The 19,598-nt window shown below is 42.9% G+C and overlaps 1 protein-coding gene across 3 annotated transcripts; it reads right to left on the bottom strand.

Moving 5' to 3' along the window:
- Positions 1-611: 611 nt before the first annotated feature.
- On the bottom strand, positions 612-18,062 carry cdc14ab (cell division cycle 14Ab). 3 transcript variants are annotated; one of them, XM_026323705.2, is made up of 16 exons: positions 17,696-18,062; positions 16,432-16,522; positions 15,582-15,657; positions 13,927-14,019; positions 13,147-13,226; positions 11,791-11,857; positions 11,212-11,274; positions 10,870-10,957; positions 10,289-10,519; positions 9,064-9,202; positions 6,800-6,986; positions 5,621-5,718; positions 5,168-5,215; positions 4,924-5,052; positions 4,019-4,364; positions 612-2,311 (listed from the first exon to the last, which is right to left on the bottom strand). In XM_026323705.2, exons 1-16 carry the CDS (start codon positions 17,790-17,792, stop codon positions 2,282-2,284), a joined length of 1,863 nt encoding a protein of 620 aa, XP_026179490.1. In that variant the 5' UTR covers positions 17,793-18,062; the 3' UTR covers positions 612-2,281. The 3 variants fall into 3 exon arrangements, with proteins under 3 accessions (XP_026179490.1, XP_026179491.1, XP_026179489.1); XM_026323706.2 differs by lacking the exon at positions 4,019-4,364; XM_026323704.1 differs by lacking the exon at positions 612-2,311 and having other exon boundaries at positions 3,151-4,364.
- Between the last annotated feature and the right edge of the window lie 1,536 nt (positions 18,063-19,598).

Genomic DNA, 19,598 nt, shown 5'->3' with positions numbered 1-19,598 from the left:
CACACGGTCCCCCTGCATAAAAACGAGCTTCTTAAAAGAATAAATAAAAATAATCGATAACATGGATAAAATGATAAAACCTCAAAGGGACAGACTCAGATGTGGGCTAGATTACGCAACTCATTTCATTGTTTCTTTTGATGAATCTTTACTATTTGGACTGCGCAACACCCGGACCGCTGGGGGGGATGAGACTACTTCCAGGGTCATGAATTAATTTTTCATCATTTGTTAAATTCATGTTGGTCAAATAACTGAGTGAGGGAAAATGGAAATCTTTAGAGTTTTATGGAAATAAACAGAAACAGCAGAACCGACTCCGGATTCGTGTTTGAAACGAACAGACTGACACGTTTGGTTTGATTCAATCTGTCCCCGGACTCACTGATTGAGTATCTGAGACCGTATTGATTAACTGCATGACTCAGTCACAGTAACTGTTAATGTCATCAATGAAAACTATTCGTCCATAAATTAATTGACCAATTTTCCACGATCCAAATGAAGTGACGTGTTTTATCACAAACTAATGCTGAAAACAGACACGTGACCTGCGACTGCTGGACTCAAGGACTCGTGTTGTTGTGCAGTGACCACAGATACAAGACGCGTCAAGTCAAAGAGTGAAATTATTTTATTTTCTGTTATTGCTCAGACAGAAATCCCGCTGTCAAGTTATTTTCAAACATTCCCTTCAATAAAAGACTACAATATTTAACAGGAAGCTACGATTAACTGCAAAATAAAAGCTCTCCCCTGCAGTGTTGGACAGACCGAAAAATAACAGGTGAGGCACTTAATCATTTAATACCAACACTTCTCCAACATGTTGTACCTGCTGGGTCAGACCTAATTGATCCAGTCACTAACAAACATTTGTATAAAATATTAAAAGAGATTTTGTTCCTGTTATTTTGAAAGGATATGTGGTAAAGGCTGTTACAGGTAAACCATGTTTCATGAACAGCACAACTCAGTCAGAAGAGGCAGAAAACTCCAATATTAGAAATATTTTGTGATTAATCAACATCCCTCATCAGGAAAAAAACATAAGCCTTCAACGTTGCTTCAACTAATAAAAGCTCTCAGAGGGTCAGCTGATCTCCAAAAAGCCAATCAGCCAGTGTCTCTTTAAAGGATACACTGTTAGCCTAGCTTAGCACAAAGACTGGAGCGGGGTGGAAATGTTAGCGTAGCTTAGCACAAAGACTGGAGCAGGGTGGAAATGTTAGCCTAGCTTAGCACAAAGACTGGAGCGGGGTGGAAATGTTAGCGTAGCTTAGCACAAAGACTGGAGCAGGGTGGAAATGTTAGCCTAGCTTAGCACAAAGACGAGCAGGGTGGAAATGTTAGCCTAGCTTAGCACAAAGACGAGCAGGGTGGAAATGTTAGCCTAGCTTAGCACAAAGACTGGAGCAGAGGAACTGTTAGCCTAGCTTAGCACAAAGACGAGCAGGGTGGAAATGTTAGACTAGCTTAGCACAAAGACTGTCAGATGCAGCAGAGCTGTCTTTGTAGAAACAGGTTGTTCTACAGAGCATCTTTCTGTGCTGTGACGCTTGGACACAAAAGGGAAACAGCCCCAGACTCCATGGACACATGGGAGGATTTCCCTTCACCTTCAAAGCCTGAAGTCACAGCTCAGCTGGTCAGTAGCGTACAGGTCAAAGGTCAAACTGATTTTTGGTGGATCAGGCAGATGGAAGCAGTCTAAAAATCAACTAATCAATAATCATCAACGTGCAGAAGCTGATGTGTCAACTCAGGGAGATATCTCTCTCTGTCACACGCACACACGCACGCACACACAAACACAAACACACCCCTGAGTTCTGGTTTTGGGTCCCTTGCTCTCCTATTAATATTTTTATTATTGCCTTTAATTCTAAAACAATAACGTCCATTGGAGTGAATCTGATCAGTCACAGGGTTAACCGATCAGAAACAGGAAATAAATACTGTAACCATGTGAATCATCGTCAGCTGATCCTTCATTTTATGAAAAACCAAAGTGATCATGATTAAAACAAAACCTTCTGTCTTCTGTCACAAGTAAGAAATATAAAATGTTTCTTTATCTAAATAAATCTTTTTCTTCAGCCAAACACGTGTGTAGATTACATCATATTTACATACAGCTCATTTACATACAGTATGAACATAGAGTAGTCTCTTAAATTCTTGCTGGGCATTAATTTCCCTTTAAGCATCCAACACAGGAGCGATTCTGGGTAACCAGGAGGAATAGTGGGTAATGTGTCCTCAGGTTAGATCTGTAGTTTTAGTACTGGATGTACTCAGCCTGAAGAGACTGAAAGACAAAGCATGAAAACATTAGCATGAGATTTGATCTTAGTGTTTTAAAGATCACTTGGTCATCCGCCTAAGTTGGTCGGAACAGTGATTAATGCTGACTACAAACATGTGGCCGATCCTACAAAGAGGCTAAAGTGTGGAGCGTCTGTTTCTATCAAAGATCTTCGGCTAAACAAGAACAGGTGTGTTTCCTGCATTGTGGGAGGTGTTGTCTAAACTGACAAACACACCTCGGGTGTTTGTCATTTCCCTTATTTTTATCAGTCCTTGATTGACCTGTGAGTTGCCCCTGTACGCCACGATGATTAGTTCTGTTTTGAGGAGCATCAAAAATGGACGAATGAGTGAAAATTCGTATAATAATTGATTTTTCTCAGTAAAATAAAGATCTGCTCAGCTGCTGTGTGGCGCTGATGTTGGTAACAGAACATTTACCCTCAGTAATGGATGTGTTCTGCTGGAAAGTGGAGACATTTGTGCATTTGTTGCATGGAAAGATTTCTCAACATGTTGCAGATGCTTTTGTACAGTAAGCAACACTGTTATCATATTTCTTCGTGAAATGAAGCCATTCTTTATGGCATCGATAAAAGAAAATGATCAGCAACGAGGTGCATCATTCTGATGGATCGTAAAATTTGGAACCGATTCCCAGCCCTTGTTAAAATGTGTCCTGTCTCTCACTGCAGTTTCTTCTTCCATCTTTTCCTTGCGCCTCAGTCCCTCCGATGTGAGGTGCATTGGAGGGACTGAGGCGCAAGGAAAAGATGGAAGTGAGGGAAACATGGATGCAAGTCTTGGGATTTGGAAATCTGATTGGCTGCTGAGGAACTTCTGTGTTAGGGTTAAAGTCCCCGTTCGTTAAACATAATCTGTGGTTTTTGTTCCCAGAGTCGAGCTCAACACTGTTTTCATATCTACCTGCATGATATGATGTGTGCAGCCAATCAGTGTCCTGAAGCCTCCTCAGTACTGTGTCGCATGTCTACACTGCTGAACCCTAATCACCTTTAGCATTACAGCTATCGGGCCAGTTAACTATCTAGAGGTAAATGCTGCCCTGACCAAGGCAGAATTTTTGATTTTTATTATAATCCAGTGCTAGCGGGAAAAAAACGGTCTCCACTCGTCACCTGCAGCTCAGGATGAATCTTATCGGCCAACCCAGCACCTTGCCGGATGGCACACTTGAGGTGATTTTATTGTGATTTGGAGCTTCATAGAGAAACGGAATTTAAACTGAACAGAAGCAGCAACTGTTGTGAATGTTCACAGCTTAACGTGAGGATGGTGAAAAAGTTTATGTAGCTGGAGAAGAGCTCGAGGACAGAAATGGATTCACGCTCATGCTTAGAGACGATGCCACAGAGATTTTACTGAGACACACCAGAGATTGACTTTTGGGTGATAATCTCAGTCTCGCAACTGGTTCCTTTAACTCAACAGCAGCTTCGTGTTAGTGATGGTGACATGACAGAGAAACAGAAAGAGACAAGACGTGTGAGTGTTGAACAAGTGACTGAAGAGTCAAAGTGATGACAGACAAAGCGTTGCTGCACCTGCTCAAGTGATCATACAGAAATAGACAGAAAGTAAAACAACAGAAACACGTCAGGTTCAGTCTTATCTGACACGACCATACTAGTGATGTCAGAGCACAGAGGGGGTGGGGGCTGAGCTGCTGCTGTGTCAGAGGACTTACAGGTATGGAGCGGCTGACGTAACGTCCTGACGGGCCCTTCATAGCACTGAAGGGGCCCTTGTGGGGGCTGAAGTCCTGAGGCCCTGGCCGGGCGAAGCTTTTCCAAGTGGGGGGCGCTGTAGGGCCGGCGTACAGACCACTGTTGTTGTTGACCTCATGCTGCACATTGTGTGGCCCATTTTGATAGCGACTGACAGGGGGAGGGGCCAGAGAAGAGGGGGAGGAGCTGAGGGACATAGAGGAGGAAGGAAGAGGAAGAGAGGAATAGTGCGACTTCCTGTCCTCCTCCACATCCGCAGCGTACAAGTCACTGAGAGAGCTGGCCAATCGGGAACTGAGGGTGGAGCTGAGTGCACATATGACACAAACACACGTCAACGACACGACAGTTTAAAAGGATCCAGTCAAAGTAAACCAATCTGAACCTGGTTTAAACTTCACACCTGTTTAAATGGTTTAAAACCCAATTTAAACTTGTACCTTTCAAATGAAAACTTAATTTAAACCAAGGTCACACCGATTGCAATAATAATTCGGTCATTAACAGTTTTCTTCATTACTGAAGCTGAAAACCATCTGATAAATACTACAGACTGTGTGCTGGTACTACAGGTACTACTGACCAAGGAATATTCATATTAGCAGGACTGTGTAAACATATAAGCAGCTAATATTAGTTTAGCTTTAGTTCTTACAATTTTTTCTTACAATTAAGTTTTATTACCAGAAAGTACATAGTACTAGCAGCTCCTTAGTGGTACTAACTGGCACTACAGGGCATGTACTGGTACTACAAACAGGTTAATTTAAATTGTGATGTTAGAAAGAGTCTGATGAAGAAGGTGAGATGATGAAGGTGGACAAGAAGTTGAAGGATTGAAAAAGGAAGCCGGGGAGACACTGACCTCCTGATGTTGGTCGCTGATGATGATGGACTTCTCCCAATCCTCTTAGCTGCAGCAGAAGCAGAGGATGCTGGGAACTTGGAGGGCTTAAGAGGGGAGGTGGGACCTTGACCAACCCCCATTGACAATCTGAACACAGATTGTATTGATTATCGATTTTGATAAAAACAAATGATAAATGTTGTCAGTCATGTTTTTATTACTCTGCAGATTGAACAGGTGTAACTTCCTGTGTGACTTGTACCTGAGAGGCTGTGAGGACGATCTGCTGTGCATCTTCATCTCCCCCACCCTGAAACAAGAAGTCATTTTTAAATCAGGATGATGGAACTCCAGTCCTCAAGAGCCACCGGTTTTCCAGTTATCCCTGCCCTGAGAATACCATCGACCATCTCACTACAAAGGCATAGGTCAGTATGTGTCAAAAGACAACACATTCAGCAGCTATAGTGATAATATCAGTTGAGTTTGTCTGAAAATGATCTCTAACTCAACCTCACGACCACAGTTTTCACTGCTTTTCAATCCGGTTCTCACAGAACGGCAGACGGATGTGTGCTGTTCCTCACAGTGGAACTAACATGAGTGCCAACCAACTGCTGCACTGACTCCTGTGTGCATAGTGTGAGGCAGGTGCCCATGATGTTATGGCTAATCCCTGTGTGTTCTGGTTCTGATCTGGTCCTGGTTATGTTACCTGAGAGGTCCAGTGGTGGCGGGGCGGGGGGGACGGCGGCTTTTTAAAGCTCTCAGTTTGTCTCCCTGAGTCAGACCCAGACCATCTGTTACCTCGCCCTGATAGATAAAACAAATGCACCATAAGACAGCAGACAAGTGACAGACAGAACAGACAGGTTACACACTAGGTTGGGCAATATGGGCGAGTGTGCTTCTACTGCTGCAGTCTTATTCATTCCATAGGGCACAGGTGCTGCAGTAAACTGGTCGTACTGCTACCTTTGCTAGCAACAGACTTCAAACACACTTTGCAGCGGGGTGCTGTTTGTTCTGCATGTGATGCCGCAAAACTGAATCGATCCCAAATTACGGATGACACTGTGCCTTTCTTGGGAACGAATCCTTCCCCGCTCGCTGCCATGTTGTTTGTGTATCTCTAATATCACAAACGCACAGGGGGGAGGGGCTGAGCCCAGAGGGGAACGTCGGCTAATATCAAAGAGAAAACCGATTTTCATTTAAACAAGTTGATGTAAACTACACGTCTGAGTTAATCGATAAAATCGGCTTGTCGGTTTATTACACACTAAGGCTGGGGACACACCAGACTATTTCAAGATCTTTACAGATTTTAAAAACATGGGAGATGACAGACATATTGACAGCATCAACAGATTTTTAATATCATGCAGGGGTGCAGGGGTCTCAAACTCCAGTCCTTTGAGGGCCACTGTCGCTGCACTACCCGCTGCTGATTACTTGGATCAGGTGTGTTCATCCAATCAGAAGCTGCAGGGGCAGGGATAGTTGGAGAAGAAGCAGGACAGTGGCTGTCAAGGACTGGAGTTTGAGACCCCTGCACTAAAGGATTCAACAAAACCGGAGACACACACCTGCCGCTGGTTTTGTTTTATTTGCTGCCATGTTTGTGAGGCGAAAAAATGTACACAACATCCAGTTGGTGACGTTTATCAAACATGTTTGATATTTACGATCAAGGCTCCGACCCCATCAGGAGCAGTAAAAGAATCATGTTGACACCACACCTGAGGATTGTTTAGATAAATAATCGGTCATGACAAACCTTGAATTGAGACACGCCCCCTCCATCACTGGAGGGAGAGTGTGTCCACAGCCTGAAACTACATGAAAACTACATGAAAGTAGGGCAGCTAAAAAACTTAACGGCTGGACTGACCTCGTGTGATTGGTCGGAGCTTGGGGATCGACACATGTTACTGTTGTGGGTGGAGTTTGTAGAGTAGGGGGTGGAGTTTAGGGTGAGGTCATCCATGGTGGTGATGAGGTGAGACACTGCTCTCTCCTCCAGCTTGGCCTTCTGGGAATGGTTGCTGTTGCCTAGTAACCACAGGGCTGCTTGCTTCCTGTTGTGAGCAGACAGTCAAGGTCATGGCCACTGACATTAATGGGGTGGACAAAATAACAGAAACACGTCAGAAGCAGTCTGAACACAAACTTATAGCCTTCGCAAAGAAGGATTAACTGCAGTGTTGGATCAAATGGATTCCTAGTAAACTGACCAGGAAAAACCAAGACTGTCTGTAATGGCAACATGAGTTTCAATGGTTGATTATTGTTACTGATTATGATTTTTGTTGTTTCTCACTGTATTCTTGGTTTTTCATGTTCCACAGGTTTTCATTTACAGGTTGATTCACTAAGGCTCATGTGTTTTTCATAATAATATCTGATGTTTATGTTCTTCCTGCCCTAGTATAGTCTGACACTAAGGGACACAGTGTTCTCAAGGATGTTGGTGAGGAGTATCTGGGAGAAAGGTTCCTTAGGACACCAGGTGTGAGGAAGGGACCAGTATAACAGAGCAGGTCCGGGATGGAGGGTTAACTGTCCAATGAGAATATAGAGTTTTATAATACAGCCTTATTAGGGAATCACTTTGTAGAACAATAGGGAAGAACAGACTCAATTATCAGATTATGTCAGTGATTATTTGCATTTACTTTGCATGTCTGTATAAGTAGAGGCCTCAGCCTGATAGGAGCTGAGCAACTGGGGCACAACCGGGGCACAACCGGGGCACAACCGGGGCACAACCGGGGCACAACCGGGGCACAACCGGGGCACAACCGGGGAACAACCGGGGAACAACCGGGGAACAACCGGGGAACAACCGGGGAACAACCGGGGAACAACCGGGGAACAACCGGGGAACAACCGGGGAACAACCGGGGAACAACCGGGGAACAACCGGGGAACAACTGGGGAAGACTGATCGATTGTGTTCTATTCTGGTTTGCTCCTTTCTTGCAAGAAATATATTCTGAAAAAGACAATCTGTCTGCTCTCTCTTTATTGCTCATCCAACGGGTTTTGTCTGAAGGGCACATGTAAACATGTGCAGGTCCACACAGAGTCTAATAACACAGGTGTAGTATGACAGAAGCGTTAGAGTGACCAGGTTTGTCTGTGTGAGTCAGCACAGACTGACAGCATGGAAACAGCTCATGGAGATAAGCAGCTGCTCTGCACTGACTCTCAGACACACTCATAATCTGGGTCAGTGATCTCTGTTCAAGTTTGCACTTCAGGGTGTAAAAATTTACTGAGCAGGGCTTTCCCTCCTGTTGTACACACAGCAGGTATACAGATCTTTATTAGGGAAATCTGTGAATTTAAGCATAACCTGATAATAGATTGTATGTGCTACTTTCTGTTTATTCTGCAACCAGATATTTGACTCAGGCTGGAAATCACATGGTGTTTTAAAAATAGTTACACTTTTTTACCATTTAATTGTAATGTGAAAATAAAGGGTTTCAGGAATTTGGGGACTTTACCAATATGTGGAAACTTTATTAAATACTAAACTATTAAGCTGCAGCTTTCTGAAGTACGTGTACTTTTGATTGTCCTTATACACATGTTTTCATCTCTTAACAAGACAATGGAAAATAAAACTGACCAGTATCACTATGTGTGAAAGCACAAACACTGTCAATACACAATGCAAAACTGTGATAAAACAAACGCACCATGAGACAGCAGAGACCAGCCCAGAACAGAGCTGTGATGCTAAATTTTTAAAGAGCTGTGAACAGGTCAGAGGCCACGCATCCAAGCTCTTCTAAACACTTCACGTGTCAGGTGAGACCATCCACAGTGTGAAGTGTGAAGTGTGAAGTAAGTGTGTGTGTGTGTGTATGTGAAGAAAAGGCCCTCTGGGACTCCATAGTATTTCATCAAATCTGAATCAAGTTTCACATTCAATAAGGCACCAAAGCTTAACGAATCTATTTTACCAACTTAGAACAAGATCCAACACAGATGCGAAGCATCAAAACCGTGATGTGCACAAAAAGGTTCAGGTTAATTAGGGTTAAATTAAATTACATCTAATCTGGTTCAATTAAAACTAATTCACTAACTAACTCCACTATCTTTTCACATTAATCAAGATAACATCCAATCAAAGAGACTCACTCTTCCAGGAAGTTCTGCTGTGGTCCAATCACAGAGCCTGGTCTGCAGATCCTGATCCAGGCGATGGCCTCACCTGCTGTGAAGCGGTAATGCTTCATCAGGTAACAGCTAATCAGAGTTCCCGTCCTGCCCAGGCCAGCTGATCAAGAGACAGAGGTTTTTCAGTATGTGACAATTTGCTGCTGATTGTTGTGTCCTGACCAGCAGCGCAGAGCTGCAGATAAACAGGTCACTCTGAGTTCAGTTTCTACAGAGGATAGCTCAGATTTGTCTCGGCAGACACAGAGGGATCAGACTGCCCCCTGCCGGACACACCGACACACGTCTGTTAGTACAACAGGACCCATACTCTTTACTAAGAACAATCAGGTAAAGGAGACACCTGCCAGGCTGAGATCCTGTCAGGAAACAAACAGGGTACAAAACAAACATTTTGAGCTTTAAATGTTAAAGGCATTAAATGTGTTCATCCTGCAGGAGGACGTCTGCACATGGGCAAACAAGGTAAAAATCCAGATGTCAACTGAAGAAAAAGACGACTGAAGGAAGATTCTTGGTTAAGTTCAATGATACCTAATAATATCAGAGGTACAACAACTGCTTGATTAATTGAGTTATCAACAGACCGGTAATTAATCAACAGCTATTTTGATAATTAATTGTTTCACTGGTTGAAGTTATAATAAAATCTTTCCACTCTGTGTCAATGATGTGTTTTACCCTAACCCACTTGTGTAGCAGCACCTGGAAGGTGCACGACATTTTCCTGCATCATATATGTTAATAAATTAGAATGTGTCATCCTGACAAATCTGCTGTCGGGGGGCCGCTGGTGGTGTAGCGGTAGTTAACCCGTCCATATACACAGGGGACGCCGGTTCAACTCCCGAGCCAGCCGTCATGTAACCTGCATGTTTTCCCTCACTCTCTCCCCTAATTTCCTATCTCTTTCCACTGTCCTATCAAATAGAGGCAAAACTGCCCAAAAAATAATACAAAAAAAATATTGTGCTCTGTACACAGCACATCCATTTCCTGTGTGTTTGTCCTGAACAGCCCTTCCTCCTCTCCTGTTCTTCCAGGGGTTCCTTTGTTTTATTTCTTACAAGGTTTTTTTTGTTTTTTTGTTTTTTGTTTTTAAAAGGAATGACCAGGATGGGATGGAGCACAGCATCAACTCAAAGGACAGGTCATGAAGACACTAAACTGGATAGGAAGTCCTCACCTTTGCAGTGGACAGCCACAGATCCCTCTGTGCTCTCGCAGATGTGCAGGAAGCGGCGAATGATGACATCGCTGGGTGTGCTGCCATCTAAGAAGAAGAGGTCATAGTGATCGAAGCCGGCGTCAGTGAAACGCTTGGAGTCATAGATCTTCTTGTTCAGACGGATGACCGTGGTCACGTTGTGTTTCCTGAAGTATGGGAAGTACGCCTCAGGGGCGTGGAGAGGGTAACCTGCAAGAGGTGGAGCAACCACAGATGTGAACACCGTGTTCAGACTAGAGTCCAAGTTCTATGCAGGACATTAGCTGTTAAGCACATGCCCTCATTTTAACCTAAAACAAGTGCAGTAATGTTGCAGAGAGTGGACACAATAGACTTTATGGCTTCTTTTGTATCTGCTGCTGTGAAAAGACCAGAATAATGACAAAGGATCTGATAAACAGATACGTTTGTTTCATGTGTGTTGAAGTTCTACACACTGCTGGTCCCACAGGGGAAAAGGGGTTGGCAAAAGGTTTGTCTCTGAAATGTCCACATTCTGATGCAGCTGCAGTTTTCAGATCAGCCACTAAATCACTCACCGTTCTCTAGTTTAGTTTTAGAATGAGGTCCACTGAAGGCCAGAAACTTTCCTGGGACAATCCAGTTCAGATCTCCATTCTCCACCCGCTGTGAACAGACACACTGGTCAGAGTGTTACAGTCAACAGGTGGTGTCAGCCCCAGAAACTCCTCCAGGATGGACAGATGATGTTTATTAAGGTAACTATAGGCGATTAATGATGAAAAGTAAAGCTCAGTACTGAAGCTGGTCTGTCTGAATTCAGGGATCAAGGTGTTCACTGTGTGAACGCCATGCACCACGTGTCAGACAGCTGTGAGCTGTCACTGCACCAACACTGTCAGTACTGGTCCACTTTTTACCTCATAGTGTTCATACTCGTCCACATCAAAGGTCTCAAAGCTAAAGAAGCCATGCTGCAGAGCCTGAAACACAAAGACAACAGCTCTGTAAACAGATTTAACCGAAGAACATTTAAACCACCTAACAACCAGGCAGACGGTCATTTTGGTGTCTGATAAAATCCAAAAGGGGATAGCTCCACCTGTCCATCAGACAGAGAACAGGCAGGTAGCTGAGGATCTGATTTGCTGCAGCTTTGGTGAATCACTGAGCCACAAATACAAGAGCTGTATGAATCCAACAGTCAGAGTGTGAGAGTATCTGAGAGTAAACAGTGTGTCTGTGTCGTAGACCTCCATTGTTGTCCAAAAACTATTAAAAACCCAGCAGGGAGCCACAACGCTGACCTGGGTCACATGGTTCTTCCTCACCAACAATGGGAGGTCCATCTGTTTCCAAAAACCAGCTCCAGACGCTGCTGTGAGCAGCATGGTGATTTATTAACGGTTATAACATTTTATAGAGGAAACTATTAATCAATCCACCAAGAAAATGTGACACCTCAGTGATATCAGTTCTCTTGCAGCCAATCAACTCACCTTCCTGATGCCCTGCAGACACTCCAGGACTGTGAGGTTGTAGGTACAGTTTCCAAAGGAAGCATCCCTGCAGAGAGAGAGAAAACAGTTACAATCAATGACATGATCAGTCAGAACTGAGAAACTGCACAGATCCCCAAGTGACAGGGACCAGCTGAGAGATAACTGGTTATTATTATTGATGATTACTGCTGGTCTGAGGCTGCTGTATTACTAACATCATTTAAAAAAACTTTTGTTAATGTCACATGATTTTCTTTTAATACTGGTGTCTTTTAGATCTGGCTGCTTTGGAAAAACTGAAATTCCTATAGTTGAAAGGTGAATTTTTGAAATTATTAAATCAATATGAGGAGACAAGTCAAAGACAAACCTCAAATTCTGGTTACTTCCTACTAGCAGAACTACACAGGTTTTGTTTCAGCGTGACACCTTTTTGACAGATATGACAGTAGTGTCATATGTTCCATCTCATCACCGATTTATCATTGCACTCCTCTAAGAGATTAAAATCAGAACCAACTGATTTTTATTCCACACAAAACCTGCTGCCAACATTTCCCACAATGCACCAGGACCACGGACAGTTGTGTTATGTTGGTAGTGGCTGAAGACAGACCCTGTTACAACTCGAGTGAGCTCCAATGATCCTGCATTTATTTACAACATTAATTGAAAGCAAACCAGAGAAAAAGTGTGTTTTTCCAACAGTCTGTGAACGCCTCAGGTTTAAAGCTCGTCCTCCATCCGACACACTGATGCTCTTATGTAACCACTCCAACAACAAAAAGCCCTTTGTCCTCCTCACACACAGTCACAGAAAGAACAAACTGCAGCTTCAGACTTTATCCTGCTGTTCTCAGCTGCTGTCAACACTTAAACATCACATTTCCATCGCTATCAAAGATGCTAAAGACCACAGCAACATGTAAACAAACTCCATTCACCTGCTAACCTGAGGCCATAAACAAAACTAACATGTGAACACAAAGCTCCACTTTGTGTTTAAATTTTGCCATTTCTTGGCCCAGCAAAACCACAAATGTTCAGCTGTAGAACAACTGTGGTCAGTACCTCTACCTCTCATCAGTGTCAGAACGTCAGTAATGTTGTTCTCAGTATAGTCCATGATGAACCCCCTCCTCTTAGCCCAACTCTAACCCTAACCCTAACCCACGATGGACCAAAGACGTACTGTCACACTTCAGTGACACATCTCAGTGTATCACAGCTGATGAACTCCTCCAAAGGGTCAGTTACAGGGTTAAAGTCAGCTCCTACCATAGTGCTGTAGTAGTATTGCAGTAGTGCTGCAGTAGTACTGTAGTAGTACTGCTGTTACAGTGGGTGACTGACCTGAAGGGCAGGTAGGAAGCGTTTGAGCCAGAGGTCAGAGCTCTGTAGGCTTCTTCTGGAGTTTTCTTCAGGTAGATCACCTGAGGCACAAACAAACAAACACAAACTCATCTTTCACGAGTACAAGTATACTTTCTATGCACGCCGTCCGGTATAGCTCACACAAAGTTAAGACAAACTGCTGCCGAGTCACAGTTTCCTTTTGTAGTTAGTCGATCCCACGGCCTGGTGCAAGCTCCAGCCATAATCATAAAAACTTTTTACAGCTTAGTAGGACCAAACCGATCCAAGTTCCAGTTTAAATTGCAGCTCTGGCCATTGAAAACATACAAGCCCTTGTTGGCATCTGAAGCTTCTCTGTCCACACAAACAACTTTTATTTCAGCTGCTTCAGCACCAGGAAATATTCAACACACACTCAGACTGGGACAACATGTGGGTGCTGGTACAACATTTCATTTCATCATCCTTTGCAGGCGTCTGACACTCCTGAAGGTCACTTACAACATGTGTGTCTTCCACCTTTTGACCTGACACGAGCACGAAAAGTCAACAAAACGTCATCATTGTGCTTTTTATTTTACAATATATACATATATGTGCCTGCAGTGCAATAAATTATCAACTTTTAAAAATATTTTTAAATATAACAAAACGTATCTGAAAGCCCTTCCTCTATATTACACATCTGCTTTTTCTTTTTATTTGATTAAGCACACTGAGAGCCACTGGACCGGAGACAGTTTCTGTGCCAACAGGCAGACGAAGTGATGTACTCACAGCGTATCCTCCAATCAGCACGGCCGCATTGGATCTCTTCCTCTGGTCAAAGCTGGTGTAGTGAACAATTCTCTTCCTGGTCAGAGTGAATGACTGCAGACAAGAAGAAAATGTGGTGCGACTGTTATTCGAGCTGACATCAGACTGTTGGTTAAATTAATCAACAGGCAATTCATCAGCTGGTGATGGCGTGTGTCAGTAAACTGAATCTCTTTAGGTTTTAGACAAATTTAATGGTTCAAACATTCTAGCCTAGCCAGCCAGACCCAGTCCTTTCTTAGTGAAAGAATGTCATTCTGGACCCCCTGCCATAAAAAGGCTCTTCCTCTGGCCTCAAAGGAGCCTGGCCAATCACAGTCGTTTACCTGAAATGGGGTGGGCTTTAGGCTCCAGTCATCCAATCAGATTTAAACAAGCCTTGCACATACACACTGACTTGTTCAAAACATTTATTAATGTCAGTCCCAAGTCCGCTAATCTTTCTACAACTGGTTTTTGGTTTTTACTCCGTTCAAAAATATGCACAGAACTGGTGATAATACCGTGTATTCTCACGTTCTTACAACAAAAATCACAACTACTGCACGCCATTCGCTGGTCTCACTATCACTTTGCTTGCGTTATATTGTTTGGTTTTCTGATTGGTTTACTCTGCGTCCATTGGCCCGCCCCCTGGAAATCAATCTGATCCGAAGAGATTCCAAACTAATTCTTTGTATAGAAGAGGAAAAGAGTTAGTCTGGCTAGCCAGGCTGCTAATATTAACCAGTTGGAGAGAAAAGTACCCAAAAGGTTCATGTAAAATGACAAAAACAGTTAGTAGCAGTTCTAACTCCTGCATGTTGCATAAGACAGGAAAATAAGACTAATGTGGAGCTGCTAATTATATGTTATAGACCAGAGCTAAATCTAAGCTCAGCGGCAGAACAGGTTTATCATCCAGCTGTGAAATTTACTGTCTTTACTCTCCATGACTTTATTACTGTCTAAGTCCTGAGCGTTCCTTTCAGCTCTGTACGGATCTACAAACTTCCACACTGTCCCATGTTACTGTCACGTGACTGTGAAAACAGGACCAGCTGTAGAGTTAATCCTGGACAGCCTCACTCTGCACACTGCAATCATCCACCTGGACAGTCGTCATGACGAATGACAACAATCAATCTGAGGAATGTCACCACGTCGCCATAGCAACAAAAGTTAAACAAAGAGGAAAAATGTTTCAGTCAGATAGAGCTGCAACACCTCAGCTACCAAGCAGAAAAATCCAGCGTTCATACTATAACACCGCCTGAGTATGACTGAATGGACCATCTGTAAGAAAGAGTAAAGGCTCCGTAGGAAAGAGTTAAAGCTCCAAAAGTATTTAATATGTGTAAAAGCAGGCTGCAAAATCCACAGCAGCCTCTGACTGCAGAAGCTTGCCTTCATCAAACAGCCAACTCTGCTCAGAGAGCAGTGATGTGATTGGTTGAATTTATTAACCGTCACACTCTCTGATCAATATTGAGTGTTACAGTCTATGAGAGCTGCACATGATGAAAACATGGTCCGACAGGTGACAGAGCAAACAGTCTGAACAATACTGTGTAATGTTGCATCTGTCCTGTTGCATTCTGGACATTCCTGTCTGAGGAGAGGCAGCAGAAACTCACCTTCAGCTTCCTGTTGAGTTTGCAGCAGTATCGGTACAACATGGCCAGGTTCAGAGGACCAAAGTCTGCATAGAAACTGGAGACACACACAGGACAGACATACAGCTGCTCAGGTTACTGTTGCTGAAATGGAAAGTGATGACAAGCAGCACAGAATGAAAGTGTGAATCACAATCCAGAAATATTCCATTTCCTCTCTGAGCCACGCATATCTTAACACTACTGAACTCACTCACACATGGTTGTAACCTGAACCTGATCCGTTTGTCAGGAAGTATCAGTGTGTGGTGCGAGTGAATGTACTCCATATGTAACATATCATGCAATAAATCTATCAGCTGATAGCAGCAGCTGTGAGATAAATGTTCATAGTTTTGAGTGTTGCCGTTGACTCCTGTGCTGAAAAAAACCTGATCAGAAACCTCCAAGTATGTGCAGGAACCCGCACTGCTTCGGCACTTCAGCTTATCTGATTTGGACCGAGGGATAGTTTATTAATTTATGTTCTCTTGACTCACACTGAGCTCATATTCAGGATTACCAGCTGACTGGATGAAGACAGACTTCTTATCAGGTGGTCTCAGTCCACAGCGTAAACAAACAGCTGGAGGAGTAGGTTTTCACTTGTACTGACAACAGCGTCACAGAGACATTTGGTTTATTTTGTACAATAAAGAAAAAAAGTCAATCAGCCAAGTGCAGAAAACTCTACTGGAAAAAAGGTCAGTGTTTTTACTCCCCCTAACTTCGAAACCAATGAAAAACACAAATGTACAGATTACCACAGAAGTGACAAACTGAAATACCCATCATACAGTGCAGCAGGTGAGCAGGACTGTGATGACCTTACTTTTCATAGACAAACTCATCATCAGTGCAGAAGTAGTGGGTGTTGGCTGTGCTTTTAGGTTTACTGCGTAACGTGGCGAAGTACAGACGCTCTGGGGAGACAGAAACATAGGACTGTAAAAACCCTGGTCCCAGATCAGTCCACAGTGTAGATGTCAGCAGACCAAAGTTTCAATCAAACAACCAATAAAACACAATGTTATTCAATGGCTTTCAAACATATAAACTCACACATGCACGAAATCAGAGACTCCAAAAACTTTCTTTTCATTTCCTTTTAAGCATGTGCAACAATTTAAAGAGAGGATGATCAATCTAGAAATTCTGTCTGACAAACACATCAAAGAAAAAATAATTACGATCACTGTTGATTAATATTTGTGAGTTTCAGTCACAAACACCTGAAAGTGCATAATTTAAAGCGGCATTAATTCCACCTGAGGAAACGTGGTTCACTGGATAAATAATCAATACGAGCCAGCGTTTATCAAAGCTGCATCCATTCATTTTCCATTCAAAGCTGCTATGACTGAAGACCAGCTGTTCCTTTAAAATCCACACAAACCATAATCGGGATGTGTTCAACCAAACTAAGCACCTGATCAAAAACTGATCAAAGGCAGGTGTTCATCATTCGTTGGTATGCTTTAATTTTTAGATCAGGAGACATTTTGACAATGTTGTTTAAATTTTTATAAACTCTACTAAACTCTTTTGCCTTCAATAAAATCTTGATCCATATAATAAACTCAATATTTAAGTTCCCTCTGATAAACTGATTTACAGTCAGTAAAGGTATTAACTTCTGTGTTAGAGGTGTTTTAAAGTCTTCATATCATCTTTGGTTTCACCTTAAGTTAACTTAGTTTTTATCTTTAATAAATCATCTTTTTTAAACTCTTACAGCAGCTCAGGCTCCCTGTCTCTGTGAACTCCCAACAGTCAGGAGAGATACTAAATAAATAAAATAATCTCTGATATGCAATTTTTACTTTTATTAGCCGTGTAGTTTACTAATCTCTGTTTAATAAACTCTCTTATCCCCTTTGACAACCTTTTCATTTGAGTTTTTAACTTTACTCTGACATCCTGAACGACCTGATCTGTAATAATAATAATTATTATTGTTATTATGAATAATAAATAACAAGAACTTTGTTGTAACTCTTTAATTCTTTGACAAACTGTTTAACTCGGATTTAAACCGTTTATTAAACTTCAGTTGTTAACATTAAACACTTTCTTAATCCCTGTCTGAACTGTACCTTTGATAAACTGCGCGGCCCCCAGCAGCTCCGGATCCTCGCTAGACCCGAACAGGCCGGACCGGATCGGGCAGCGTCGCGTTCCCTCCCCGGTCATGGATCCGTCTAATTCCCGCAGCTACAAACTTTTCAAACTGCACGTTACTCGTTAGCAGGCTAGCAGCAGTGCTAACACGCAACCGACCGCTGACTGTTTCAAAAGTTTTTAACTTTTACAGTTTCCCATCAGTCTTTGCGTCTGATCTTCGCTCACAGAGGAATCCTTCTCACCGTTTCCGTTGTTTGTTTTTTTTCCCGGTTTTTGTCGGTAAATATTCCCGGATTAGCATATTAGCACATTAGCTTCATAGCTGCTTGACGACGCTCAGAGTCTAAAACTCTGATTTACCAAATCCCTCTTTAAGACACGTTACCACGGCAACGGGAGCCTCTCCCATAGCAACCACAGCCAATCAGCAAACAGAACAAGCCGTGCTGCCTTCAGCGTTGGCCGGGAAATGAGGCGTTCAAAGACCCAGAGGTATAAAGGAGCAAAAGACACGCGTTAGAAAGGGTTCTACCTATATTCTGCTCTTTTTACATACAGTTAGAAAGATGAAAAACAAACTTTTATTTAACAGTTAAAAATTTCTCCTTGTTTACAAATCTCATTAGTACAAAACTCACAAAGAACTGCAAAAAAATGTTTTATATCCTGCATGAACAAATGTTGTGTTAATTTGCACCATTTTCATTAATTCAGCTATTTTCCTGGATAAATTTTATATTTAAGATATTTTTGTCTAAGAGACTTCCTGTGTACAGCAGTATTTACTTCAGTTTCTGAGGTTCCTCTTTGGAAGCACAAGTCCACACATATATACCCTGCACCCTACACCGTAACCCTAATGCTTCTTAAGATGGGAGGTCCGATTCTTGGTCTAAATCAGGCTGGACCCTGTGAAGATTCTTATCACTCACCGGAGGGTGCTGAATAAATTTAATTCAGTTGTGGTTCTGAGTTAGGCTCAGGACAAACTCAGAATAAGACAATAAACTGGAAATTATTTTGTCTTCAACCAACAGACCACCTGAGTCTCAAAAAATCTTGAAACCAGATGGTAGTGGAGTAGACTCACCTGATTCTTTAGGCCCAATATGTACAGGTTCAGATGATCTAGACTCACTGATGTCATACTAACCTGCAATCAGGGAGATCCACACACAATTTGGGGCTGGTCCAGGTCCTAGCCCTGGTCCTGGCCCTAGCCCCGGTCCTTGTTGGAGGATCCAGGTACCATCCTGATGAGTGCTCCAGGCCCCAGCGTCCGCCATGCTTCAGGACGGAGAGCAGACTGCGAAGATGGAACTGGACTGAACCGAGGGGGTGTCAGGTGACCTGGATCAGGTTACTCCTGGTTCCAGAGGGGACTGAGGTGTGAGTTTACAGCCTCCTCGGGTTTCAATACACATTCAGGTCTGAGCTGGGCTTCCTGCTGTACACACTGTACATGGGCTCCCCTGCCGCAGGTGAGATAAAGAGGTCAGAGGCAAAACAACACGACCCCACGCTGATGACATCATGGAAACATGTGGACCACAGAAAATAAAACAAAAAATAAAATAAAAAAAAGTTCAAACAGTGAGTAAAAGGAAAACTTTGAGTTTAGGCTTTAGCCTAAAATCATATCACATTACTTTTTACATCAAGCATTTGACTCTGACCATCATTCTTCTGACTGATCAGACTTCCTTTTGGGCAGCAATGACTTCCTTAAATCCAGATGTGCGAGTGGAGAGAAGTCACTGAGCAGGTCATAGCTGCCAGCTTTTAGATTTAAAGGGACAGTTCATCCAAACCACGTACAAGACTTCATGTCACACATGAGCTTCAGTTTCAGGGTGATTGAAAACAGCACCAAAC

The sequence above is a fragment of the Mastacembelus armatus genome, chromosome 4, assembly GCF_900324485.2.
Source record: "Mastacembelus armatus chromosome 4, fMasArm1.2, whole genome shotgun sequence".
Taxonomy (NCBI): domain Eukaryota; kingdom Metazoa; phylum Chordata; class Actinopteri; order Synbranchiformes; family Mastacembelidae; genus Mastacembelus; species Mastacembelus armatus.
The sequence above is the reverse complement of the archived record's forward strand: the minus strand, read 5'-3'. Positions and strand labels throughout refer to the sequence as shown.